At 41.7% G+C, this 23,268-nt stretch overlaps 12 protein-coding genes and 1 non-coding gene across 13 annotated transcripts; 7 read left to right on the forward strand and 6 right to left on the reverse strand.

Moving 5' to 3' along the window:
* Positions 1 to 44: 44 nt before the first annotated feature.
* BDF20DRAFT_899400 (uncharacterized protein) lies at positions 45 to 586 on the forward strand. The gene has a single exon (XM_053082668.1). The coding sequence runs from the start codon at positions 69 to 71 to the stop codon at positions 519 to 521; it is 453 nt and encodes a 150-aa protein (XP_052931377.1). The 5' UTR covers positions 45 to 68; the 3' UTR covers positions 522 to 586.
* A 1,026-nt stretch (positions 587 to 1,612) lies between these two features.
* On the forward strand, positions 1,613 to 3,483 carry BDF20DRAFT_908326 (cytochrome P450; the record flags this gene model as incomplete). Its single annotated transcript, XM_053083471.1, has 3 exons — positions 1,613 to 2,083; positions 2,173 to 2,421; positions 2,557 to 3,483. The coding sequence occupies 3 exons, from the start codon at positions 1,613 to 1,615 to the stop codon at positions 3,481 to 3,483; spliced, it is 1,647 nt and encodes a 548-aa protein (XP_052931378.1).
* Positions 3,484 to 5,037: 1,554 nt separating this feature from the next.
* BDF20DRAFT_899406 (uncharacterized protein) lies at positions 5,038 to 6,267 on the forward strand. Its single transcript, XM_053082669.1, has one exon. It carries the CDS (start codon positions 5,201 to 5,203, stop codon positions 6,170 to 6,172), a length of 972 nt encoding a protein of 323 aa, XP_052931379.1. The 5' UTR covers positions 5,038 to 5,200; the 3' UTR covers positions 6,173 to 6,267.
* A 425-nt stretch (positions 6,268 to 6,692) lies between these two features.
* On the reverse strand, positions 6,693 to 8,368 carry BDF20DRAFT_899413 (uncharacterized protein). Its single transcript, XM_053082670.1, has 5 exons — positions 8,234 to 8,368; positions 8,083 to 8,175; positions 7,596 to 7,958; positions 7,283 to 7,510; positions 6,693 to 7,200 (listed from the first exon to the last, which is right to left on the reverse strand). The coding sequence occupies exons 1-5, from the start codon at positions 8,280 to 8,282 to the stop codon at positions 6,977 to 6,979; spliced, it is 957 nt and encodes a 318-aa protein (XP_052931380.1). The 5' UTR covers positions 8,283 to 8,368; the 3' UTR covers positions 6,693 to 6,976.
* Positions 8,369 to 8,558: 190 nt separating this feature from the next.
* BDF20DRAFT_899421 (uncharacterized protein) lies at positions 8,559 to 9,778 on the forward strand. The gene has a single exon (XM_053082671.1). It carries the CDS (start codon positions 8,747 to 8,749, stop codon positions 9,674 to 9,676), a length of 930 nt encoding a protein of 309 aa, XP_052931381.1. The 5' UTR covers positions 8,559 to 8,746; the 3' UTR covers positions 9,677 to 9,778.
* A 120-nt stretch (positions 9,779 to 9,898) lies between these two features.
* Positions 9,899 to 11,258, reverse strand: BDF20DRAFT_215499 (uncharacterized protein). The gene is made up of 5 exons (XM_053074935.1): positions 10,912 to 11,258; positions 10,748 to 10,816; positions 10,626 to 10,681; positions 10,528 to 10,546; positions 9,899 to 10,454 (listed from the first exon to the last, which is right to left on the reverse strand). Exons 1-5 carry the CDS (start codon positions 11,001 to 11,003, stop codon positions 10,121 to 10,123), a joined length of 570 nt encoding a protein of 189 aa, XP_052931382.1. The 5' UTR covers positions 11,004 to 11,258; the 3' UTR covers positions 9,899 to 10,120.
* A 190-nt stretch (positions 11,259 to 11,448) lies between these two features.
* BDF20DRAFT_789065 (Eisosome component PIL1-domain-containing protein) lies at positions 11,449 to 12,712 on the forward strand (the record flags this gene model as incomplete). The annotated part of the gene is made up of 4 exons (XM_053076158.1): positions 11,449 to 11,538; positions 11,618 to 12,013; positions 12,077 to 12,328; positions 12,395 to 12,712. Coding segments are annotated over 4 exons (1,056 nt in total), but the record flags the coding sequence as incomplete, so codon positions are not given.
* Positions 12,713 to 13,070: 358 nt separating this feature from the next.
* Positions 13,071 to 13,143, reverse strand: BDF20DRAFT_t157. Its single transcript has one exon. It is a non-coding gene; the product is annotated as a tRNA-Phe (tRNA).
* Positions 13,144 to 13,701: 558 nt separating this feature from the next.
* On the reverse strand, positions 13,702 to 15,671 carry BDF20DRAFT_215612 (GPI mannosyltransferase 2). The gene is made up of 5 exons (XM_053074936.1): positions 15,169 to 15,671; positions 14,905 to 15,010; positions 14,568 to 14,841; positions 14,308 to 14,471; positions 13,702 to 14,204 (listed from the first exon to the last, which is right to left on the reverse strand). Exons 1-5 carry the CDS (start codon positions 15,428 to 15,430, stop codon positions 13,745 to 13,747), a joined length of 1,266 nt encoding a protein of 421 aa, XP_052931384.1. The 5' UTR covers positions 15,431 to 15,671; the 3' UTR covers positions 13,702 to 13,744.
* Positions 15,672 to 15,912: 241 nt separating this feature from the next.
* BDF20DRAFT_829082 (Ctr copper transporter) lies at positions 15,913 to 16,456 on the forward strand (the record flags this gene model as incomplete). Its single annotated transcript, XM_053078291.1, has 2 exons — positions 15,913 to 16,193; positions 16,264 to 16,456. 2 exons carry the CDS (start codon positions 15,913 to 15,915, stop codon positions 16,454 to 16,456), a joined length of 474 nt encoding a protein of 157 aa, XP_052931385.1.
* Positions 16,457 to 17,152: 696 nt separating this feature from the next.
* BDF20DRAFT_788837 (uncharacterized protein) lies at positions 17,153 to 18,616 on the reverse strand (the record flags this gene model as incomplete). The annotated part of the gene is made up of 4 exons (XM_053076153.1): positions 17,153 to 17,466; positions 17,609 to 17,768; positions 17,858 to 18,204; positions 18,448 to 18,616. Coding segments are annotated over 4 exons (990 nt in total), but the record flags the coding sequence as incomplete, so codon positions are not given.
* Positions 18,617 to 21,005: 2,389 nt separating this feature from the next.
* Positions 21,006 to 22,200, forward strand: BDF20DRAFT_1004671 (uncharacterized protein). Its single transcript, XM_053074670.1, has 2 exons — positions 21,006 to 22,027; positions 22,099 to 22,200. The coding sequence occupies exons 1-2, from the start codon at positions 21,323 to 21,325 to the stop codon at positions 22,192 to 22,194; spliced, it is 801 nt and encodes a 266-aa protein (XP_052931387.1). The 5' UTR covers positions 21,006 to 21,322; the 3' UTR covers positions 22,195 to 22,200.
* Positions 22,201 to 22,328: 128 nt separating this feature from the next.
* On the reverse strand, positions 22,329 to 23,017 carry BDF20DRAFT_908331 (Isoprenylcysteine carboxyl methyltransferase family-domain-containing protein; the record flags this gene model as incomplete). Its single annotated transcript, XM_053083472.1, has 2 exons — positions 22,329 to 22,548; positions 22,620 to 23,017. 2 exons carry the CDS (start codon positions 23,015 to 23,017, stop codon positions 22,329 to 22,331), a joined length of 618 nt encoding a protein of 205 aa, XP_052931388.1.
* Between the last annotated feature and the right edge of the window lie 251 nt (positions 23,018 to 23,268).

A 23,268-nucleotide genomic window follows, 5' to 3' on the forward strand; every position in this document is an offset into this window, starting at 1 on the left:
TTAATATTTTTCTTTTTTTTTTTTTTTTTTTTGTTTTTCTTTTTCCCCACCCCCCAATTTCTTGATCAATGTATCAAAGACAAGGCCAAAAGCAATATTCTTCTGGAGATTTAAAAGAACTTCAACGCGAGCGTCAACAATCGTTGTCTTCTTTGGAGGATGAACCCACGAATTCTCCAGACGGCTCACAACAGACACGATCACGACGGCGACGAAGCTCCATCACCATCAGTTCGCCCACCCTGTTACAGAGAAGACGTGAATCATCCTTGCGAAACGAACAACACGAACAGCAACCCTACGATTTTTCACAAGAGATGACCCAAGATACCTCTCACGAGACTCTGCTGGACGACGAAGAGATGGAAGTGTCACCCATGCCCACCGGGGCGGAACGAATGGCTGCCTTGAGAGATTTAGGGGCTACTTTTGAAGAAGGACAAAAGTCGATTGCCAAAGTAGCTACACCTACAGGGACAGTAGTACCCAGCTTTGTCGATTCTGACCATTTGGAGGTATAAGCTAGGAGGGGAGGATACCATCAACGTGACATGGGTTCTGATTCCCTTTTTTTTTTTTTTTTCTTTTTTCCTAGAGCTTACTCAACAGAAAATGCAATCCGAGTTTAAAAGATACATGTAAAGAAACTGTCGCTTAGTGATGTTTTAAAAAGTCCTTTTTTTACTTTTTTGTACATAATTCCCTTATTTTTCTTTCTATTGAAGCTCTGTGTATTATATAGATAGGATGGTTTTCTCTCATTGACTTTTTGCTGCTACCATATGAATAAAAAAAAATTAAAAAATAAAAAAATAAAAGTGATTCCTTCCATGTAACGTTGCCTATCAGCCTTTGCATAGACACCCATGGGTTCCACTGACGACCAAGTAGATTCGTATTGTAAAAGGGATGCGCTCTATTTCACAAAAGACATGGAGACTTGCCTTTTCCAAATGATCTGTAACGAAATACAATGAAAAAAACACCGTGCGCGGTACGACTTTTCTTGAGCGATAGACACACTCATGTGCAGAGGATCGGTAATGGGCTAGCGTGATACAGATCACAATCAAGGGTTTGTTGCCCTCGACTTTTTCATGTAAGTGTTGAAATAAGAGAAAAGTCGCCGCCACCCCCCCCCTCCCCGCTTGGCCCCTTTCTTTTTGGCCTCCCTCCCTTTTATTTTCTTTGTCGTGGTGTGGCTCTATTGACAGATCCATTGGATCAGAAACCTTGTTGAACATGATTGGCTAATTTCATGAGTGAGAAATAAACTTTTTTATTTTTTTCGTGTCTCTCCATGACCCTTCATGCAAGGGAAAACAGTAAAAAAAAAAAAAAAAAAGTCCGTGCTATGCCATGACTACAAGAGAGCACGACAAAACGACCTTTTTTTTTTCATATAAAAGGGCAAGGTCATGAGGAAGGGGGATCTCTTTTCTTTTTCTTTTTTTTTTTTACCAGAAAACCCAACAACAACACGACATAGATACATAGATATCTCCTCTTGACATTCCTTCTCATCCTTCTGCGAGTCATGCCTCAATTCATTCGATCCCTTGCTTCTGGCATCAGCCACCAAGCCCGTGCCTACACCATGACAACAACAACAATGACGACGACGACGACGACGAGCTCTATTGCCTACGCCCTTCCTCTCTCCTTGGCCATTCTCTCTATTGCACTGTACGTTCATCGTCGCTACGTTCGCTATGCTTCACTCGCCAAAGCACCGATTGCACCAGCGCATAGTTTCTTTCTCAAATATTTTGGCATTGTGCCTCCTCCAAGTGAAAAAGAGACACACGATGCACTCTCTCACTTTTTGATTCGTGTGGGCCGTCAAGACACCCGTGTCTCTCCTGTCAGTGTGTGTTGGTCTATTTTTGGCACACCTCTGGTCATTGTCAATACGCTCAAGGGCATCAAGGACGTGTTGATCGAAGGTCAATCTCGGACGAGCCGTAGTAAAGGAAAAGCGGCGAGTGTCGAAAAGGGTCCTCAGGTACAAAGAGGGATGATGATTCGATTGGTGCACCACCTCGTCTTTGGTGGTATGAATTTGAATAATACGGTGGGAGAGGTAAAAAAAAAAAAAAAAAAAATGGACAGAATGACGAACCTACCCATGCCGTCCCCTCGGTGGTCTAACCCATTTTTGTCTCATGATAGGATTGGCGCTGGCGTCGACATGTTTTATTGCCTTCGTTTCAACCCAAACAATTGGTACCCCATTTATTGCCCTATGTGGCTTCTCGTGCTCGCGAATTACTCGACACATTTACGAGGGCCGCTGCCTCTGGCCAAGCGATTGAATTAGACGACTTGTTTACCGATTTAACCATGGACGTCATCAACTTTTATCTGTATGGAAGAAAGGACTTGAATTATGCCATCGTCGGTGGTAAAAGAAACATGAAGGTATAAGAAAAAAAAATGAACGAAAGCACGGAGAGTGAAAAAAAAAAAAAAAAAAAAAAAAAAAAAAACCCATAACTCATGTTGATTTCCTTTCTCCCCTAGGCAGAACATAATAACCTAGGCACAGGTTTTCAGTCATTGGAAGTGTGGCTTCCATTCGGTCTCAATCGCACAAAGTGGGCTCAGAAATCCTTCAAACCCTCGCGTGATCGACTCAAGCATTTCATCCACGATTCATTGGACAGGGCTTTGCAAGATTATCACACCGCTTTGGCTGACTATGAAGCGTCAGGCACACCTCCCTCGCGACGCGTGTATCGTTCGGTGGCCGCCTGTGCCTTTGCTAGTGGACGCTATGGTGAGGACCGTGTCGATCTCGTCAACGATCTCTTGGCGCTGACGTTTGCAGGTTACGATACCACGGCGCATACCTTGTCTTTCTGTTTTGCTGAATTGGCACGCCATCCCGACCTCCAAGAACAGCTTTTCCAAGAAGTGCGCGCGGTGCTGGGCCCGGCTCCTCTTGACCCTGCCACGATCACGGCGGAAAAACTGGCCAAGATGCCTTTGGTCACGGCTGTCTACAAGGAAGCGCTGCGTATGTACCCTGCTGTTGTCTTTATTCCCATGCATGTGAATCGTGCTATCCAAGTGGATGGCACCGTCGTCCCAGAAGGGGCTGCCGTCTGGTGCAATGTACGAGGTATCCAAATGAATCCTGCCCTCTTTCCGGAACCTGAAAAGTTTGATCCCTCGCGCTGGCTGAGACCTGTCGTCGTCGAGACAACAGAAGACGCTGCTTTTGATCACTTTGGTACAGACACGACAGACCATGTCATTACCCCAGACACGCAATACACATTCCCTGATCTGCCATTTACACTCGGTCAACATGCATGTATAGGCAAGAATCTAGCCACTTTGGAATTAAGAACCACCATTGCTTGTACTGTCAATGAGTTCAAATTCAACTTGGCTCAAGACTGCATCATTGATACCAAGGTCGTCCTTACCACCAAACCTCGTCATGGTGTTTGGGTTCATTTTGAAAAACGCACATGAGATGCTGTCCTCTTTTTTTTTTAGATACCATTTTTCTTTTACCGCAGTAACTTGATCTATTTTTTTATTTTTTTTCGTATGGATGATTGTCGTACACACACACACACACATAAACACACATAAACACACATAAACACACACACACATGCACAATGTTGTTGTGTGAGTTTTTCCATAAAACAATCGATTTCTCACATGTTGCGCAGTTCATCCTCTCCTCTTCCCTCTGTCTCGCGAGTCAAACGTCTTTGTCAATGGCTAGAATTATGTTGTCAACCTAGGATAGGTTGGATGACAGCGCGCGTATAACGTATAAAGTCCCCTTTTTTGTTGTACACGTGGTGAATAACAATAGAAAAAACTAAGGTTTATTGTTGCGCGGCGGGGAATTTCGCTTGGAGGTGACTTGATTTTTATTTCTCGGGCGGTTGCGACACGAGGAAAGAACCATCACTTCTCATGATGACGAATGGCTCTCTCTCTCTTTGTTTCTTTCATTTAACTGAGCTACAAAAAAAAAAGATCAGATAAGCAATCCATCCATCACCGAAATTTAGAGTTTCATCATCATCGAGTGTTGCTGACAAATCCACAGAGGGATTTCTAATTTGTTCTTTCACGATCTGGAACATGACAAAATGACACGATCAGCCATAAAAACCAATGGCTCAAACAAGGCCATGGTTTTTTCATTCTAAATAACCTTAAGGAAAGGAAGAACCTAATTTCCTTGTTTTCTACATCTGAAACTAATGACGATGGCTTTTCTCCTACCTAGGGCTTCTCCATCCCATCGTCTCTTTTTTTTTTTTTTTTTTTTTTTTTTTTTTTTATCTACAAAATAAATTCTATAAAGATAACAGATAACACGCAAAGGTCGCGTGATTTGGTACAGAAAAAAAAAAAAAAAGGACGCGAAGAGGCGTTATTTGCGGCCTCTATTTTTGTAGGTCTCACACACACACACACACACACACACACACGCACACACTAGAAATTTTCAATTTAAATTTTTCTTCAGGTGCGGGGTTCCGGCCGATTTTTTGTTTGAGGAGGGGAGCGGGGAAAAAGGCCCTGATTTGATCCCAAAACGAAAATAACATTTACTGTGCTTTTTTTTTGACTCAAAAAAAAAAAAAAATTAGAGTTGTAACCCTAAAAAAAAAAATATAAAGCCCTCTTCCCCTCATTTTCTATCTTTTTTTTTTTTTTTTTTTCTTTCGATTCTTTTCATCGCAGCCCATTGCGCCCTTAAAGACACAATCATCCCATGCATCGTACTTTTACCACAGCCCACGTCTTGGATGACTCAGCGTGTGCCGACCTTTTTTATGCAACACCCACGTCGCCACCCGCCACACCGCCTCTTCCTCCCGCCAAAAGAAGGAAAATGGAACAAGACACCTGTCCTGCTCCTCCTCTCATCGATCCTTCAGCCACTCTCAAAAACGAGTATCAGTACCCTGTCGAAGACGCGTATGCTATCACAGCCGCCCATCCTACGACGACAATGACGACAACGACGACAATGACGACAACGACGACAACGACGCCACCGCTATCGACCCTCCATGACTTTTTTGTAGACTATGATAGCTCACTCTCCTCTGTGTGTAACAATGTAGACCGTTTCAAATGGATCGTTTCTGCCGTACGTCGACACGTTTTTCATTCCACCAGTGCCGCTTTTCCCAACCCTTCACGACTCTTATGCAAAATGTCGGTCGAGGATCACCCCACCACTCCATGGGCAGAAGAAGACCGTCTCACCACGACGAGTCAACACAGTTCCAGTAGCAGTGATACTAGTAGTAGCAGTCATACGGCTTTTTCGAGTCTCAAAGTAGAAGAGGAGGAAGATCCACTGACGGATACCACGGATCCCATCCTGTATCGAAAACTGCGATCAGAAAACTTGTTGATGCGCTTGGTACATCATCAAAATCTCGATTTGGAAAACCACGTCTCTGTGATGCGTTTGTCCAAAGGCGTCTTTGTGCATCACCAATGGCAGCCGCTGCCGACGGTTTCTCTCTTTGAGCCTGCTGAGCCTGCTCTCTCTCCTCTCCTTGTGAAGGAGGAAGAGCAAGAAAAAGTACCCATGGATACCCATGCAGCAGCAGCAGCAACACCACACACGCCCACGATGGCTCCCACACCACCACCACCCCCACCCGCCCACGTGCTCGACAAGGACACGTCTATACCCTACAGTTATACATTCGGTGTACGCTACACCAATCCTTACACAGACGCCAAAGACATGGCCGTACGCGGCCGTCTCCCCTTATGGATTCAAACACTTTTTCTGTCCGAATGCGTACGTCAACAAGAAACACAACAGCTCGTCATTCAACCCCATACCCCTTATGCCGGTCTCTTTCCTTTTGCCCCTTCCATCACCGTCACTTTTCAGCCCGTCTTGGCAACAGCAGCAGCAGCAGAGGGAGAGACCGTCTCTTGGATCGAACCCGAACTCCTTCTTGCCTACGAAAAAATCACCATGGATCACTTGGATGCGAGGATCGACTTGTTTGATCACGATCGTCAGCCTGAACAGCAGCAAGAAAGAAAACATAGAAAAAGAGTGCTAAGCAACATGCTGATCTGCCTTATCCCTGACTCCCTGTGTCAGCCCTTGACCGATCTCGCTCACCTTTGGGCCGCCAGTCAAGGCATCTTTGTCTAAAAAAACCATCATGTATATAGCTATGTATATAAAAAAACTCGTTATTTATTCTCTCTCTCTCTCTCTCTCTCTCTCTCTCCCCTCCTCTCCCCTCCTCTCCCCTCCTCCATGTATATAGTCCCATCCCCTCCTCTCGTTCCCAGTCCCCCACACACACACTCTTTGACACACACACACTTAAGGATCAACTCCATGGGTCCTTTTTTGAATAAAGAGAAAAGAAAAAAAAAAAAATAAGAAAAAGAAAAAAAGTCATGTTTTATCATGGGACGACAAAAAGGACTCTCTGAATGGTATGGATCAACGGGTCATAAAATAGCATCTATTTACACAAGGATACGTTGTTGTTGTTCTTGAAGGGGAGGTTGAGAAGACGCGGGTGGTTGTTTGCCTTGTTCTTCACATTGAAGTGTCTGTTTGACCTCTTTTCGGCTAATCACTGTCGACACTTCATCTACGTTGGCGAGCGGCGGTGGGGGGGTTGGATCGTGCCCATCGGCCAGGCGGGAGGAAGAGGAGGAAAAGGAGGAGGAGGAGGAGGAGACTGTAGAACCAGTACGTGACAATACCTGAGGGGACTCTAATGTCTGACTTTGTTCCCACCAATCGTGAAGAATCCTGTTGACAATACGCTTCGTCGTAGAACCTACTTTACGTTGCATGCCAGGATTAAGTAACTTGGTCAAAATCGTGTGCGTTTCCTTTTTCTTGTAAGGCCGTAGTCGTAATTGGGTATTTTCTAATAAAGGTTCAAAGACGCGAAGATACGCATCACGTAACTGGCGCAATCCCATGGGAGGAGTATCAGCTGGAGAGCAGAAAAAAAAAAAATGATATCATGTCGGGGGGCGGTGTACAAAACCCACTTACCGTCTGTGCTTCCTTCGTGTCACCTAGATCACATAACTCTCTCAAGACAATATCCACCAAAACGTACAGATCATTGGTATAGAAATATTCATACAAACAAGGCCTTGTAAAGATACCATACAGTAATTTCAATATCAACATCTGTACACACATATCATCTAGAGATCCACACACACGAGTTGAGAAAAATCAAAAAGCGCGTTACGAAACACGTGCCATTTCCCCAAGAAAAGGACTTACTTGATCTGTTCAACATGAATAACAAATTAGCACTAAACGTGTCTGATGTGCCTATACGTTGCGATAATACATCCAGAACCAAATTCTCTTCCATCCCAGACATCATGTATTGTTCATTCAACACCATCATGTACCGGATGACATCATAATTAAACGATTCTTCGTTGTCCCCCCGCGTCGATTCCACAAGGTCTAGAAAGTGGTTGACCATCTCTGTAGTAATAAGACCTATATCCTTTTTTCCATGAGTCATTTTCCTCTCCTTATGTCCCCCCCCTCCCCTCTCCATCTATACATACACTGATATCCTTACATAAATCTTCTTTTTCCAATTTAGCCAATTTACATAGCTCATAGCATAACGAAAACGAGACACTCAATAAGCTATACGTGTGATAAAACCCGAGTCGCATTTCTGTCATGATTTTTCCAAACAACCGGTTTCTTTTGTCTTGGATCGAGGCCAACAAAATATAGTCCATCCATCGTGGTTCGTCTTTGCCTGCATACAAAAGGAGCGAAAAGGAGATCAAAAGCTCTACTTTGTCTTGCGAAGGGAGAGCATGATGATTCAGAATATGCGAAAGCACTGTTGTGCTGTAATCAAGACAGATTTTCGAGTCGATCAACTTGTAAGCGATTTGAGCAAATTCGACCGCTGTCTTTAAGAATTCATCTATAGAAGAAAAAAAAAAAAAAAATTCCAGTGGGGGGGGGGGGGGGGGGGGGTTGGGATAAGCATGGGATAACCCCATCACGGTTTCTTTTTCTTTCTTTTTTTTTTTTAAATAAATCTTTACGTTGATATCGAACCAAGAACCGAATATACTGTGTAATAATCCTTTGTACATCTTCTTCTGTTGTATAAGACCTTGCAAGTATGTCATCCAATTCTAAACTAAAAATTGAGTCGTAAGCTACTTTTTAAAACGGTGTGGGTTTCCTCTTTACCTGCATAGAACGTTTCTATACTATCAAAATAGTATTCGATATCATCCATGATACGCTTTTTTGGGTTGGTTATAGTAACAATCCGTTGTTTCTAGGGTAACGCTTCTCTAGTAGGAAGAGTGAAAAAAAAAAAAATAGCAGAGAAAGGGAAAAATAGAAAAAAAAAAAAAGGGAAAATTTTACAACAAACGAACAAAAATGGGATTTTTTGGGATTTTGAAACTCCTCATAAGGGTATTTTTAAAAGTCCTCAACCACAATACACCCCCCCCCTTTTTCAAGAAAAGCTGGTTTTTCTTTTTTTTTATTTTTTTACCCCACTTTTCATTGAAACCGACTTTTCCGTTTTCCTTTTCTTTCCTCCCCCCAATCTATCCTATTCAGCGTGATAGAATTCCATCCAATTACAGTTCGACTTTTTACTACATCCTACTGTCTTCCATAGTAGATAATTGGGGCTTCATCAGTACACCCACTTTGCCATTCACCTCATTTTCGTCGAGATTTTACAAGATGCTCGCTTCCACCACTGTGTCATCATGGCTCCATCTGTTCAGCACACCTCTCACCCAACGTAGTCTATGGTCCGATGAGGTCTTGGCCTTATGGGCACCCATTGCTGCTTACTGGATCTACTCGACTTTCTGGCACCTCGTCATGAAGGCCGAGATACCTTATTTCGAACAGTACCGCATTCACACCATGGGCGATATGGAAAAACGCAACAAAGTCACCTTCAGCAAGGTCCTCAGTATGGTGACATTGCAACAAATCATACAGGTCCTGTTGGGCCTCCTCGTCTTGAAACCCACCGATGCCGTCAAGGCCTCCCTCCAATACCAGCAAAACGTCCTCTACTGGAAACACACCTTGCAAATCATCGCAGCGCGGATACCGGCTTTTTTTCTGAGCACCACCACCAGCACCAGCACGCATCACAGTAGCTGCAACGGCAGTAGCTGCACGAGCAGTAGCTCTACAACTACAACTACGACGACGACGACTACGACGACTACTACGAATAGTATGATACCGGGCATGAGCGTCGACATGACCGACGTCGTCAGCCTCTCCATGGCCCAAGGCATCGAATGGGTCCTGAAACCCACCGCGCAATTTATCCTCGCCATGTGCATCTTGGACGCTCATCAATATTTTTTGCATCGTCTCTTTCACACCAACAAATTTCTGTACAAACACATCCATTCGCATCACCATCGATTGTACGTTCCTTATGCTTTTGGCGCCCTCTATAACCATCCCCTCGAAGGCTTCTTGTTGGATTCTTTGGGCGCCACGCTCGCCATGGAATTGACCGGCATGACCGCTCGCATGAGTTTTCTCTTTTTCACCTTTTCTACATTAAAGACCGTCGATGATCATTGTGGATACGCTCTACCTTGGAATCCATTGCAATTCTTTTTTGGCAATAATGTCCAGTAGTAAAGTATCATTCCTGGAGTGTTTTCCATTGTAGGATGCTATGACTCACTTTTTTTTTCCCTCTTTGTTCTATGAATAGCCATGATATCCATCATCAATCTTTTGGCATCAAACGAAACTTTTCTCAGCCTTTCTTTACATTTTGGGACAGGCTATTGAATACTGAAATGTCTATAAAAGAAGCCTACACTACAAAATCAATGTATCGCAAAAATAACAAATGAAGCATGTCGCGCGCGTCTCTCCTTGGTTTTTTTTTTTTTTCTTTTTATCCCATATACCTCTCCCTACCTCCTTTTTTGTTTCTCTCCATTTCTATTTATTTTCTTTATTCATTCTAATAACACACACACATACACTGTAATACACGTACTTTCATTGTGACACATCTTGGTTTAATTAAAAAAAGGAACCCCGAAAAAAAAAAAAAAAAGCGCTGTTCATTTATAACGGTTGATAACTGTAGTCGGGCGGACCTAAAACGGCTACGAGAGATAAAATAACAGACAAAAGGATACTGACTATCCAACTGATGATGCACAATACAAACGACACATTGTATTTAGTGCCGATATAAAAGGTCGAGCTCGAATTGTAGAGATAGGCCATCACACTCATGGAAAAGATTTGAGGTAAAGCATACAAAACCAACAGGAACGAAATCGGTGCCCACGCCTTGGATCGTTTACGACGATTGCTGCACATCGTAGCCAACAGCGCAAATAACGCAAGTCCTCCAAGGATCGCTGATAAAATCATACTAGCACCTGCTGCTCGCCTATGCATTTCGTCGTTCTTTTTTAGTCAGTCCCCAAGTTAGATTTTACTTGTTTGCCCATGATCCTTCTTACCATAACTCACAAAAGCCCTCTACCAAAAAAAAATGATTTCCTTTCAGAGATCCATCCTTTTTTTCCGGGAAAAAACACTAGAGGTCAGGAATACCTACCTTCTTGACAATCACCATGATCGTAGGAAGGAAACACTCGGCATTCTCTTGTGATACTACATCCATTATCAAAATATGAAAAAAAAAAAAAGTCTTCCGCTCGATTCTTTAGCGTACATTACCTTCTGCAAAGTTTAAATAGACCATAGTGTGTCTCCATATAAAAAGGCACTGGAGTCACAAATGTAAGCCTATGCAAACAAACCCCACGGGGGGCGGTTATTCTTTCTCGTTTTTTTCTCTCCAACAGCCATCACCCTCACTCACTCACTGCCCTCATTCGTACCATCTGGGGAATACAATGGAACAAATGGTTAATGTATAGTTGCAAATAAAGATGAAAAAGGTGACCACGTAAGCAAGTAATGACACTCCCATATTCGCTTTTGAGCTGTGTTGTGCTGCTCTGTTCGCTATGCTTATAAGTTGGAAGAAAAAAAAAGTATAAAGTAAAACGTTCTCCTGTTCATTTGAGTATCATCGCATGAAAAAAAAAAAGTTTTGCCTGTCTTGGATCCGACTTGGAGAAGGGGCGCATATAACTTGAGGCAAATTTCTATTTACAACTTTTCGCCGTCTCTTTTGATTGGTGGATTGAATTAACGTGTGTGTTTTCAGGTACGAGTTTTCTGGGTTTTTTTTTTTTTCCTATAAAAACGATCTCTTTTTTTTTTTCAACAGAGAATCATCATTCATCAAACCCATGTTGGAGCAATTATTTCATAAAGCACTCTCTTCGACCACAGCAGACACCTACGGTAACCATAGCTCTTCCATCTCGGAAAAGGGTCTCGCTGGTGTTTTAGACTTGACGAAAAAGTCCAGTCAGTCCATCTCTCAATTAGCCGAACAAAACCGTGTTTCTGCAAGCCATCTACGAACATTTGGGTCTGTTTTAGGTCAAAATTTTTCTGTAAGTACTTTTTTCCGTTGCAGCCCATCCAACACACTTTTTATCGTACCGACCTCTGTTCTCTTGTTATTGTTATCAGGACGTGACGTATGGTGTGGGTGAACTCCTCGGTCAATGGTCCAATATCCTTATGGAGTGGGCTCATACCATGGATCTTTATCGCGACACTCTCAAAACAATCCAACGTAAAGAAGCCGCTCTCCAACCTGCCCGTGATCAAAAACGCAAACTCATGGACCAGATCGATCGTATGCAAACCTCTCTTTCCTCTTCCTCTAGAGAAAAACAAGCCCATCTGCAGGAACAATTGAGCCGTCTGCAGTCGTTTACCCAACCCGATGAAGATGAACTCGTGGCATTCAGAACCATGGCGACAAAGGAAGCGCTTTATTTGCTCTTGAACGGAATGCATGCCATGGCCCGTAAAACAGACATCGTGTCTGTCTTTGGAAAATACATTGTTGACGAGCTCAAAGTCCACCGCGACGAGACAGAAACGGAAGACACAACAACAACAACAACCGCAGCAGCAGCAGAGGATGGCTGCTCTACTGCTGCTGCTGCTGCTGCTGCTGCAAATCAAGAACAATATCCCAAAAGGAAAACAAAACGTATTGTAGAGGATGCTTTGAACGCCATCGACGTTTGGACACCAGATCAATCCAACTTGAGAAGAACCTTGACTTCTCATCATCAAGGCCGTAATCCCCTACTCGCTGCTGTGGATAAACAATTACCAGCTATCCCTACCTCCTCTTCTGAGAACGATACCGTCATCGAAAACACGACTGTATCCTCTACGACAAGCAATAGAAAGCCTTTCGCTTTTGGAGAGAAACAATATACCGTCTATAAGCCCGATGATATACCACTACAACCTTCCTCTTCGTCTTCCTCTACATCCTCTTCTTCTGCCTCCACCAATACGGCTACTGCTGCTGATGCTGCTCATGCTGAAAACACCTGTCCTCCTACCGATGCCTATCCTCTCTTCACTTCTACCTTTACCAACCATCACCCTCCACAACAACAACAACTCTATCAATTTTATCAACACTATTTACCTCCTCGTTCCTACGAAGATTTCATTCAAAACAACAACAGTCCTGCTGTTTTTCACCACCAACTTCATGATGTAGGTGGCTTTGTCTTGCCTTTTACAAATCCTAATTTTACTTCTCCACAAACAACATTGGTTCCGCAGCCATCGGTTTCCACAAAGTCAACCCATTCTACAACCGCCACTACCGACTAACATACCTTGAATCCACATTCATTCTACTACTACTATTCTACAAAAATACATAGTTGCCTTAATAAAATTCATTTAACAACATAAAAGAAGACTGTCCGTTGTGTATCGGAATAAGCTAAGGAAATAAAAAAAAACGTCTATCTAACTGTGCTGAGTGATCGAGCCTTATACCAACACCTTTATAAAAAAATAAAGTAAAACTGCTCTAAGTGAATGGAAACATACAAAAACAACCGAAACGTATCACGGTAAGCAATAAAAATGAAAAAGAAATGAATGCGGCTAGAGTGGATCGAACACCCGACCTTTAGATCTTCAGTCTAACGCTCTCCCAGCTGAGCTATACCCGCTTCAGATGAAAATTCATAAAATATTTAAAATCTATTCAATAGGTTACAGCGGAGGTAGAAATTTGAAATGTAGCGAATCACCTGAACTTCCTGCCGGACTATACGCATGCGAGCCACATTTTTCGATCTTACCTTCGACCGACCTTCGTGCACGCCTACCTCCGCTGTAACCTAATTCCTCTCATACCCTATGAAGAGGATGCCATGTTGCCTCACTTACTACTATGTTTATGCTCTATGTTCAGATTCAGATTTTACACAGTCCTTTCACTCTATTATTCTTTTAATTCATCTATTTTCAAATCAAAAAATTACCAGTAGTTATAAAAGAAAACCTTGTCGCCTGTGCTTTGCATTTTTCGTTTGACTTCACTAGGCCGACGTTATTATCAAGGAGAGAAAATAATGTATTTATTACTCCATTTTTTTTTTGCAATTAGCAAAATCACATTGTCATTGTGTTATAATATGTTGTGCCGTCTTGCAGCTTTTTTACCAGCATTTATTTTGTTCTAAAGATACTTTTAGAGCAATAGAGTAATTTCACCTTTCCATAAAGGATGCATTATATTACAAAAAATGTTGAGCGATAGTACTATAATTAAGCAGGAGGTAAGAATCCCGAAAACAAAACAATACCAGCCAGTCCATAGAGGATAAAGTAACTAAAAACCAAATTGGCTGCAACAGTAGATTGGACGTTTTTATCCAGCTGAGAGCTACCGAACGCCTTGGACCATAGAGCGCCGACAAACCAGTACAAGGGTGGAAGCGAAGTAAAGAAACGAATAATCACTTGAACATGCATATTACAACAAACAAATACCAATAAGAATGCCCAAAGATACATGTAAACGGCCAACGCTGAACTGGTATAACTTTGGTTTTCGTCCGCCTTTCGATAGGGTGTTTTGGAGGACATGAGATGGATCGTCAAGAATCGAAGACTGTCGTGCTGTATGTAGTTCTTCAGGCCAAATAGACTGATCAAAATAATCGGTGCCGCTAACACAAAATTGGGTATTTGTTTGACTTCGTAATAGGCCAAGAACCCATTGCCCCTATGCAGATGGTAAGGATGAAGCCAATCAATAGTAAGTATTTGAGCGATATAGTCTACGCAACCAATGAACATCAAACGAGGCCTCAACGCCAGATACTTACCAGTATTCTTTTTGGACGAACGAATAAAGTAATGGCAGCTTATTCTCGCACCATGGTCGGTCCAAACTGCAAAATCTGTTAAAAGTATAATATTGAAACGCAACGAAACCGGAAATGGTAATCAATGTGTAGATGCATGCTTTCACTAAGCCTGTCAAATAGCGCTTATGCCGAGGAAAGCGTGTCAATATATATATGTATATTTTTTTTGTTTCTGATAAAAGGAAGGGCAAACAGTGAGCCATTTTTTGTAGCTATACCTTGCGATTCACGAAACGCATCCAAAACAAGTCGTAAAAGAAAAACCCGCTGTAGACAATGGCATTTGATCTAGCTGCCGATGCGAAACTCCATATCAGGGCCGCTAAGAGGTATTTTTTTTGGGCAATAAAGCGCATCCCCTCAAATGTTATCCATGCGAACAATGACTCAGTGTAAAAAGAGGACATAAACATGGCAGGTGGTGATAGACAAAATGCGATAGCTGAAGCGAAGGCTAGCTTTTTATTGCCCGGAAGCAATGCTATAGTTAACCTTGTAGTAATGTAATCTATCAATGCGCCCTGTGCTATACTCCTTCTCTATTTTCATGCTTACCTATAAAGTGCACCAGCTGCTAGTACAAAACATACATTAGCTATAGTCACACCAGCAAGCAGTAATGTATATCTATAGCTCAGTATCGATTGTAAAGGCCAGAAGACTATGATGATATCCCATTTAAATGTTTAATAATACAATTTGGAGTTTTTCAAGTCCCTTTTTTTTGAGTTTTTTTTTTGTCCTCCTTTCCCTTTTCTTTCAAAAAAGGTAAGAAACAAAAAAAAAAGTGTCAAAAGACAACCTTCATCTATTCTCTACCTGTATTCGCTATGAATCTCGCTATTAATGGCATCAAAGGAAAAAATGCTGTTTCTTGCTCAAAGATATATCCAAATTCTGAAATATGCAGGAAATACATAGCGTCCCATCGTAGAAATACATTAAGAACATGTGGCCTCGATGAGTCCAGTTGAATCTCGGCCGATGAGTCGTAACTACCAATGAAAATATAGCTAGCGATCGCTAAACCGATCGTTATCAGGCGTGTGATTGCGGCAACTTTATGAATCTCTGCAAGCATAGAGCATATAGGATATTTTTTGTATTGCCTAAGGGTTGGAATAGAAATTAGAAATAGGGAGATATCCTAAAGGGGCAGCTGCTCTTTTTGACCAAAAATTTGATCTATTTTTATGGGCAATCCCAAAGTCCGTACAAAAAAATCACGATCTGCAAGAGCCTAAATGTGATATCGATTTTGCATTTGATACTTATACGTAAAAAGGGGCATGGTGCTGTCTAACTCTCTCTTTCCCCCTTATCTCAAATATACTTTTGTATCCATATACCCTAACTATATTTTGAATCCAAATGGAAGGACAGGAAGGACATATGATGACAGATCACAACATGTTGAACATGGCAGAACACGACCTTTCTGGTGCACAAGTTCTGCCAGACAACGACATGTCGGCTGGATGTTTAATGAGTGTAACTTCCATGCCAACAGATTTTTATGCCCCACTCAATGACATTGCTTCATCTCATAAAAACCTTGAATAGATGCTTTTCAATTGGCAAGTGAAAGATGTCTGTATAGTATTTGAATTTTGGCATATCCATAATATCTTGGAACTTGTAATGTCTTGTCTGGCAATATTCTTGATTGCTGCAGGGTATGAATATATACGTGTTTGTTTTGCATCGTGTGAACAGTGGTCTCAAGCGGAAAAAAAGAAAGTAGCAGGCCAGAATGCTCTTGTCGGCAACGGAGGCAATGAGGAGGATTGTGAGACGGCAAATCAAGGCGGTAGCTTTCTCAGGAAAAATATGATTCTAGCCAGGTAACTTAAACAACGAGTAAGCCATTAGGATAAAGTGAGAGGGTTCTCATCATTATTGTCGCAGGAATAGGTATTCTTATAGGGAGCAGGCATTACGATCCATTATCTATGCATTTCTTGTTGCAGTGAGTTTTTGGCTCATGTTAGTCTTTATGACTTACAATGGCTATTTGATGATTGCAGTAGTACTAGGAGCTGGAATCGGGCACTTCTTGTTTGGGAATGGAAAATCAAAAGCAACACATGATCTACAGTGCCATTAGTGTACCTGGAGTGACCTTACATAAATACCCCATTTATTCTGTACAGAGCAACATAATACTGTCTCGTTATCACGTATTAAGCTTAATATTATGTTTATTTCCTGCCGTAGCATTAATAACGTTTCTATATAACGATCCCTTTTCACGTATTAAGCTGTCATATCTACTGCTGTAGATTCAATTTTTTAAGCATATTCCATTCTCTCCATGCATTTCATTGCTAATACATCAATAAGTATTTTAGATAATCGCGTGCTTTTCTTTTTTTTTTTTTTTTTTTTTTTGGGTTTAAACACACGAGAGCAATGGCTCCGAATTGCCATTTTTACTTTATTGATTGCAGAGATTGAGTATGCTGTTGAGAATTATTTGACAAGTTTATTGAATATTACAAATGCTTTTCTTGCTACTGGATTTCTTAATTTTCCTCTCATTGTTAGTAGACTTGCTGTCTTCTTTTTCCGTGGTATAATCATCTTCGTCTTGTTTTACTCGCGGAGGAGCAGAGGTAGACACAAATATGGATGTTGTTGAAACATTACTTCTTGAAATATGCTTTGTTCTGTTAGCACCCTGCATCATAGGATAGTTCATTTTCTCTGCTGCTGGCTGGTAACCTTTAGAAGCCGCTTTACTGTAATATTCTAATGCCTTTGCAAAGTTTGCAACAACACCAATTCCTTCCTCGTAATACTTGCCCAAGACATACTCGGCCTGATCAAATCCTAGATCGGCAGAGCGTTTGCACCATTTAAAAGCGAGCTCATGTTGAGCAGCTAGCAAACTAGGTATACCTTGACAATAAATACGCGATAGGTCTAGCATAGCTCCAGCATGGTCGACATCGGCAGCCTTTGTGTAAAACTGGAAAGCTTGCCACACGTCACATAACTGGCCCAACATGCCTGTTTCGTACACTTGACCCATGAAATATATAGCGTCAGCATAGCCAAAATCTGCAGACTTCCTCAAATAGTTGAGAGCAAGTTTGTTATTTAGTGCCGAGTCCTCTTCATCTTCATCTACACTAACATAAGATTCCATGGGAGTTTTCAAATCGTCCTGAATGTATCTGAAGCAAAATTAGTCATTACGAGCTTATTTGGTCAACAGGGTTCAAGAAGCTACAAGAGATGATTTACCTTCTGATACCAATGCGGTCATATTCATGAGCATAAATGCAACCAAGGACAAATGCTGGTTCGGCACTAGCAGCATCTTCCATATCCGCCGCTTTCTTTAAATAATCCATACCTTTTCGAATGTTTTTCTTCTTCTTCAACTGACCGCGTAGGTAAACTTTGGCCATTTTCTAAAAGGAAAAAATGATCTATTGGTTACTCATTGCTACGTAGTAAAATGTTGAGAGGAAGGGGGGTTTTTTTTTTGGCTTTTATTTACATAGATGGATGGCGTATGATTCGCGTTAGCTCCCTTTTCGTAACATTGAATAGCTCGAGCATATTGACCACGCTTTTTCCACAATTGAGCTAGCTCATAATGCGCTTCTGTCCAGCCGCCTCTGGACGCTTTTAAAAAGCATTTGAATGCTTTGGATTCTTGTACTTTGACAGTGTAGGCTTTCAAGACACAACCTTCATCTTCTGAGGCATTGGGGCCTAACAAATACCAACGACCCTGAATAAATAGAGCTTCTGGTTTGCCTGTACGCGCGAGGCGTTCAATCCAATAACCAGCCTCCGTCAATAGTCGATATCGAATCTGTGAAGGAGTTTCAGTTGAAGCAGCTGCTTTTTTATTGCTATGGCTGCTACTGATAGGGTGGGCGTGATGTTGGTAACGATGATTTTTTGTTCGCTTTCGGTTTTTAGCTAAAGTTCCTCTGCTCGCTTTTGCAGAAGATGCATAGCTGCTGTTAGAAGTGACTTTACTTGTAGTAGGGTCCTCTTCAGGAAAGGATGTCAAGGAGGACGACATAGATTGTGGCAAAGGGCGACGTTTGGTTGTCGCTTTACCATGTTTGTTGTTACTGGTGTCCTTACTGCTACTGCCACTTCCAAATAATTTGGCAATCTGTATCAAGTATTTTGCATATGCGAGTTGTATATTGGTGCTGTGCGTTTTGAGTGCCATTCGTCGATAGAGTTTAATGTTGGAACGTATATTGATGAGGCTGCAGGAAGCAATACTAAATGAGGGGACATGGCTATCATTGCCACTCGATAACTTTGGGATGGTTGTAGGAGGAGTCGATGTTGTTTTAAAGGCTGGCGTTGTTGAACAATACTGCTGCAAATGTTGCTGTTCTTGCTGTTGGGTGATGAGTTTGTCCTTAGGATTGTCTGTTTGAGTATTGTCATTGTGGGAGAAGGTTTGACTCGTCGCTATACAGTGCGTAGCTACAGAAATAGGTTGCTGCAAAGACACCTCGTCAGGTGCCTGAGCTGTAAGGACTGAAAGATTAGGAACAGAACCTGTCGACACACGCTTAATAATAGAGGCAGTTGCTGCAGACGTAGGTCGTTGATAATTAGCACCTTTGGATGGAGATCGTTTTGAGGTAGTAGTACCCCAAGGCGACAAAATCCTAGGAGTGGAAAAAGGAGATGCACTCATGGGTTGTTGGAAATAATTCTCAGTTGCAAAAAATGAAGCAGACAGATCATTGTCATTATTCAGATCGTTACTGTAGAGTTCATTGACAGGAGAAAGGAGGAACGGAATGGCAATTGTATTACGTTTCTTTTCAGCAGCAGTAGCGGATTTGGCGTCTGACGACGCGGTAGGATCATGCGGAAGAACTTGAGCTGGAGTAGAAGGGCTACTATGGCTACTAGAGACTGGACTGTTATCAGCGCTTGTAGATGTTTCGGAGCTCTGACTGGATGCTGCTGCATTCGAGGTCAGGAAAGTTTGGGCAATGTTGGTGTAGACCTCCTCTGACAATTTCCTTCTATCAGGTACTTTCATAGTATCACAGACAGCACTGTTCTTGTGTAATGCAAATTCCTCCTGTTTTTTATCGACATTGACGCTATAGCAAGGATGAGTAGATTCAACTGCTTCTTTAGACATTTTCCGTGTCAGAGCTTTCGCATAGTGAGCTGTGCAAGTTGCTTGCTCTTGCAGTTGAGTTGAAGAAGTAGTATGGCTAAGCGTAGTGGTACTGACGATACTGACTGCACCATGATGGCTGATCAGTTCATTGTTGGAAGGCTCATGCGGTTTTTCAAACAATGTTCCCAAATGTGTAGATGGCTCGGATCTTCTGCTATTACTGTTGGACAATGTACCTTCTCTTCGTTCCCTTGTAAGGGTGGCGCATTCTATTTTTAAACTACTAGATCTTCCGACCTCTTTTGACTTTATTACGCACGACCCGCTATGATTGCTATGGCTGCTCTTTGCCGAGGATACTTTCCATTGCTTATTGTTACCTATAACAATACCGCTGCTCATACTTTCATTGAGAGAGGCAGATGCATTGTTATTCATTGCGGTTGGGTCGTGACTGCAGTCAGTAGCTACTGAAGCAACAGCAGCAGCAGGAGCTTGGTAATAGCCGTTGTACGACGCGATAGGTTGGTACAAAGTGTAGCAATGATTTTGACGTTGCTGTTGCTGTGACAAATTCGGATCATAGCAATAGGGTGATTGCTGATGAGGGGATAATGGCTGTTGTCCGTAATTTATTGACTGTTGTCCGTAATGGATGGACTGTTGATCGTAATAACCCGTCAAATAATGAGCTTGTGTCAAAAGCATTTCATTGTTATTCACATTGCTGTGAAGGTCATAATTGTTCTCATTACTGTAATGGTTTTCAATAAACGGCTGTTGTACCGTTGAATACCGATATTCTTGCTGTAGAGCATTATTATTCTCGCGAATGGTTTTTAACGGGGTAACTATCCAAGAGGGAGCAGGTTGTTGTTGCTGCTGCTGCTGCTGCTGTTGTTGTTGTTGGTGTACATTAGTGTCAATGGGAGGAAGCGATAAAGATTTGAATTTGCTAGCTGTTGACAGCTTTGTTGCCGAAGGGGTTTTTGGTAGCGGCTTACTCTTTTGCATCGTTCCTATTGCAACAGGTAAACCAGCAGCATCGATAGCGTTCATTCCGGCAATAGGCCTGAGGTTTCCATCTATATTTTTAAAATCAAAAGGTAAGCGCTCGAAACATGTGTACATCGCATCCCATCATTGTAGGAAGAAAAAAGTACCTGCTTCTTGGACAGCAATATGCTTATCTACGTCACTCGATCGCAGCGGTTGTGGTACGTATATAGTATCTGCAGTCATTTCACAAGAGGTATAAGAGGATGGGAGAGAAAGAGAAAGTAGTGTAAACAGAAAAGACAAACTACATAAACCAATACGGTAGCCTTTATAACGACTGTAAGGCGTAAAGCTAATGTAATAGTCGAACGTGTAAAGGCCTAATACGTTGTTGTAGTAAATGGCAAGATCGATCAAAATAATGTCTTATTTTAGTAAGCCACTTTCGTCCATTTGTCTATCATCCCATTCTGCCATGCAGTCAAGATTTAGTATTTTCTTACCATATTTAGATGTGTTATTTTTTCATTTACATCTTTGTATTCAGGTAGTACCAGCAGGGTGTTAAGGCCGAGCAACAGTTCTTGTACTACTGTATGTGCGGTTCATGTGATGTAGGAAGAGGATAAGGGTACTTCGTTTGCTTCAAACAGTAGATAACAACGTAAATCTACTGCGGTTGTTCATTGGAAGTATTACCTTATTTATTCTCAGTGATAGCATTACTGCCCTATTGTTTATTCAAAACTGCAGCTACGGGGGCAAAGGTTAAGAAAAAAAAAAGAAAAGAATTTTCCCTTTTCCTTTTCCTGCCATCCAACCCTTTGATCGATCATCGTGACAGGAACAATGAGTAGTTTCATCGATGACAGCTTTACCAATACTCTCAAGTCTACGAACAGAGTTCAAACAAACGGCAAGAACTCATCTCTTCTAACCAACAAAGAAAAACAAATTCTTGCATCACTTCGTGAAATCCAATGGCTCAGACGAAGAATCGCAGAACTCCAACAAAACGAAATGGCTTCCAACAAGGCTCGAAGTTTCACGATTCCATCGGATGCTGATCGTTTGCACGTAAACGATGGCATCATGGCATATGAACGTCTTGTGGATAAACAACAGGAGGCGTTGCAAGACATCAATCAAGTAAATCAAACGCAAGAGCGACTCTTGAATTTACTTGACAAGCAGTACTTCACAGTGGAAGCATTATACCCTGACAGAAGCGACAACAAAAAGACGTTTGATCATGCTACGAGAGAAATCAAATCCAAGACGGAAGAAAAAGTTCGTAAACGTGATGGGTTGGTGATCCAATTTATGCGCGTGTTAGAAGAATTAAATCAATACAAGAGAGAATTGACAGAAGTGCAGTCGCAAATCATTCAACAGCATAAGAAAAATAGAGAGATGATGCAACGTGTGGATGATTTACGAGATCAAAAGACACGAGCGGTTGATGCATCCGAGCAGGATCCAGAAACAGCAGCCCTGTTAAAGGCTATTCAAGATAAAAAGGAACAGATAGCAGTTACGCGTGGCGTCTTGACTGTAAGTACATGTTCTATGATAAAAGGGAAGTAAGGGGGACTGCCAATCTAATCATGGATTGCCTCTTATAGGGTCTCATACTTGAAAGCGGTATTCGCTGGGAAGAAGATGAACGATGGCTAGCAGCCATTCTACGCATGGGCGAAACACTTCCCTCTATTGCATAAACTTTTTTTTTTTTGTTGTTCTTATGTTTTGAAACAACTGTATACCAAACGATCTATTTATTTTCTATTATATAAATCACCTGTGATTATTTTGCTATCCCTCTATAGATGATACTCTTATTCTCATCATTTGATCAAGAGATGAATGGCATTAGAGTAGATGTTTTCGATTTATATTGAAGCCATTCTTGACCAAAGAAGCGATGTAATGTGTGCTCTTCATACGCAATTCGTTCAGAAAAGAATCTATGTAACCAATAAATAAACAATACAAGACAGATAGGGTTCAACAATAGCACTTGGACGCCTATAGCCCACCAATAAAAGCCAAAATAAGAAGGATGCCGCATAATGCTAATAATAAAAGGCCATTGTTATGCATCAATTGGACGTAATGTATTTAAAACCTATTTTTTTTCAATTACCTGTAAATGCCATGCTGTACCAAAACGTGGTCTTTCTCTTTATAGTCCACGATATGATGTGAAAAGTTATGTCTTGCTGAGAACATAGCGATTGTCCTACAACTTTGACCTAAAATAACGAGTCCTAAACCAAGATAATTGATCCACCTTACTGATTTGTGCTGTGGAAAGAAATAGTATTCTATCAAAAATTCAACCAAGGCAACAGCATGTGCCGCATGATAATGTGCACTGTGATTGATAAGGTATGAGTCTAAAGACAATTTGTCGGCATTGAATAGAGCAGTGGCAAGGTATTCTAAAAAGTGAAATAAGGCTAAAAAGGCTAAAAAAAGGCCGAACTGAGGTATAGAGCTTGAGGTGAAGATGGCAAACATGAATCCGCCGCTGCACAGCATACCAAGAAGAAAACCATATACAGAGATGTTTTGTGGCGTGTTTTCTCCATCAAAAATGTTAATGTCGTCCTTTGAGCGATGTCTATTATACGTTGGTTTAGGAGTTGAAGGTGTATTATGTTGACTGACATTAAAAGGATGATCGTTGAAATGATCTGTGGTTGAACTCAATAGATGAATGTTTGGATCTGAATCAGATTCATCGTTCAAATGACGACGAATATTCAATAGATCAATTTCTCTCTGTTTAT

Source organism: Mycotypha africana, assembly GCF_025528875.1.
Source record: "Mycotypha africana strain NRRL 2978 chromosome Unknown BDF20scaffold_14, whole genome shotgun sequence".
In the NCBI taxonomy this organism is placed as follows: Eukaryota; Fungi; Mucoromycota; class Mucoromycetes; order Mucorales; family Mycotyphaceae; genus Mycotypha; species Mycotypha africana.

Coding starts and splice junctions, on each gene's coding strand:
- BDF20DRAFT_215612 (XM_053074936.1), bottom strand. CDS start 15,430: ATGCTTGCAGAGATTCATAAAGTTGCCGCAATCACACGCCTGATAACG. Junction 14,842..14,904: donor GCAGCTGGTGCACTTTATAG/GTAAGCATGAAA, acceptor CATTACTACAAG/GTTAACTATAGCATTGCTTC. Junction 14,472..14,567: donor TGCGTTTCGTGAATCGCAAG/GTATAGCTACAA, acceptor CCTCGGCATAAG/CGCTATTTGACAGGCTTAGT.
- BDF20DRAFT_899400 (XM_053082668.1), top strand. CDS start 69: ATGTATCAAAGACAAGGCCAAAAGCAATATTCTTCTGGAGATTTAAAA.
- BDF20DRAFT_1004671 (XM_053074670.1), top strand. CDS start 21,323: ATGAGTAGTTTCATCGATGACAGCTTTACCAATACTCTCAAGTCTACG. Junction 22,028..22,098: donor TTACGCGTGGCGTCTTGACT/GTAAGTACATGT, acceptor TGCCTCTTATAG/GGTCTCATACTTGAAAGCGG.
- BDF20DRAFT_899413 (XM_053082670.1), bottom strand. CDS start 8,282: ATGGATGATATCGAATACTATTTTGATAGTATAGAAACGTTCTATGCA. Junction 7,959..8,082: donor GTTCTTGGTTCGATATCAAC/GTAAAGATTTAT, acceptor TTTCTTCTATAG/ATGAATTCTTAAAGACAGCG. Junction 7,511..7,595: donor ATTGGAAAAAGAAGATTTAT/GTAAGGATATCA, acceptor AAAAGGATATAG/GTCTTATTACTACAGAGATG.
- BDF20DRAFT_899406 (XM_053082669.1), top strand. CDS start 5,201: ATGTCGGTCGAGGATCACCCCACCACTCCATGGGCAGAAGAAGACCGT.
- BDF20DRAFT_899421 (XM_053082671.1), top strand. CDS start 8,747: ATGCTCGCTTCCACCACTGTGTCATCATGGCTCCATCTGTTCAGCACA.
- BDF20DRAFT_215499 (XM_053074935.1), bottom strand. CDS start 11,003: ATGGGAGTGTCATTACTTGCTTACGTGGTCACCTTTTTCATCTTTATT. Junction 10,817..10,911: donor TCCATTGTATTCCCCAGATG/GTACGAATGAGG, acceptor TTGTTTGCATAG/GCTTACATTTGTGACTCCAG. Junction 10,682..10,747: donor CTATTTAAACTTTGCAGAAG/GTAATGTACGCT, acceptor TAATGGATGTAG/TATCACAAGAGAATGCCGAG.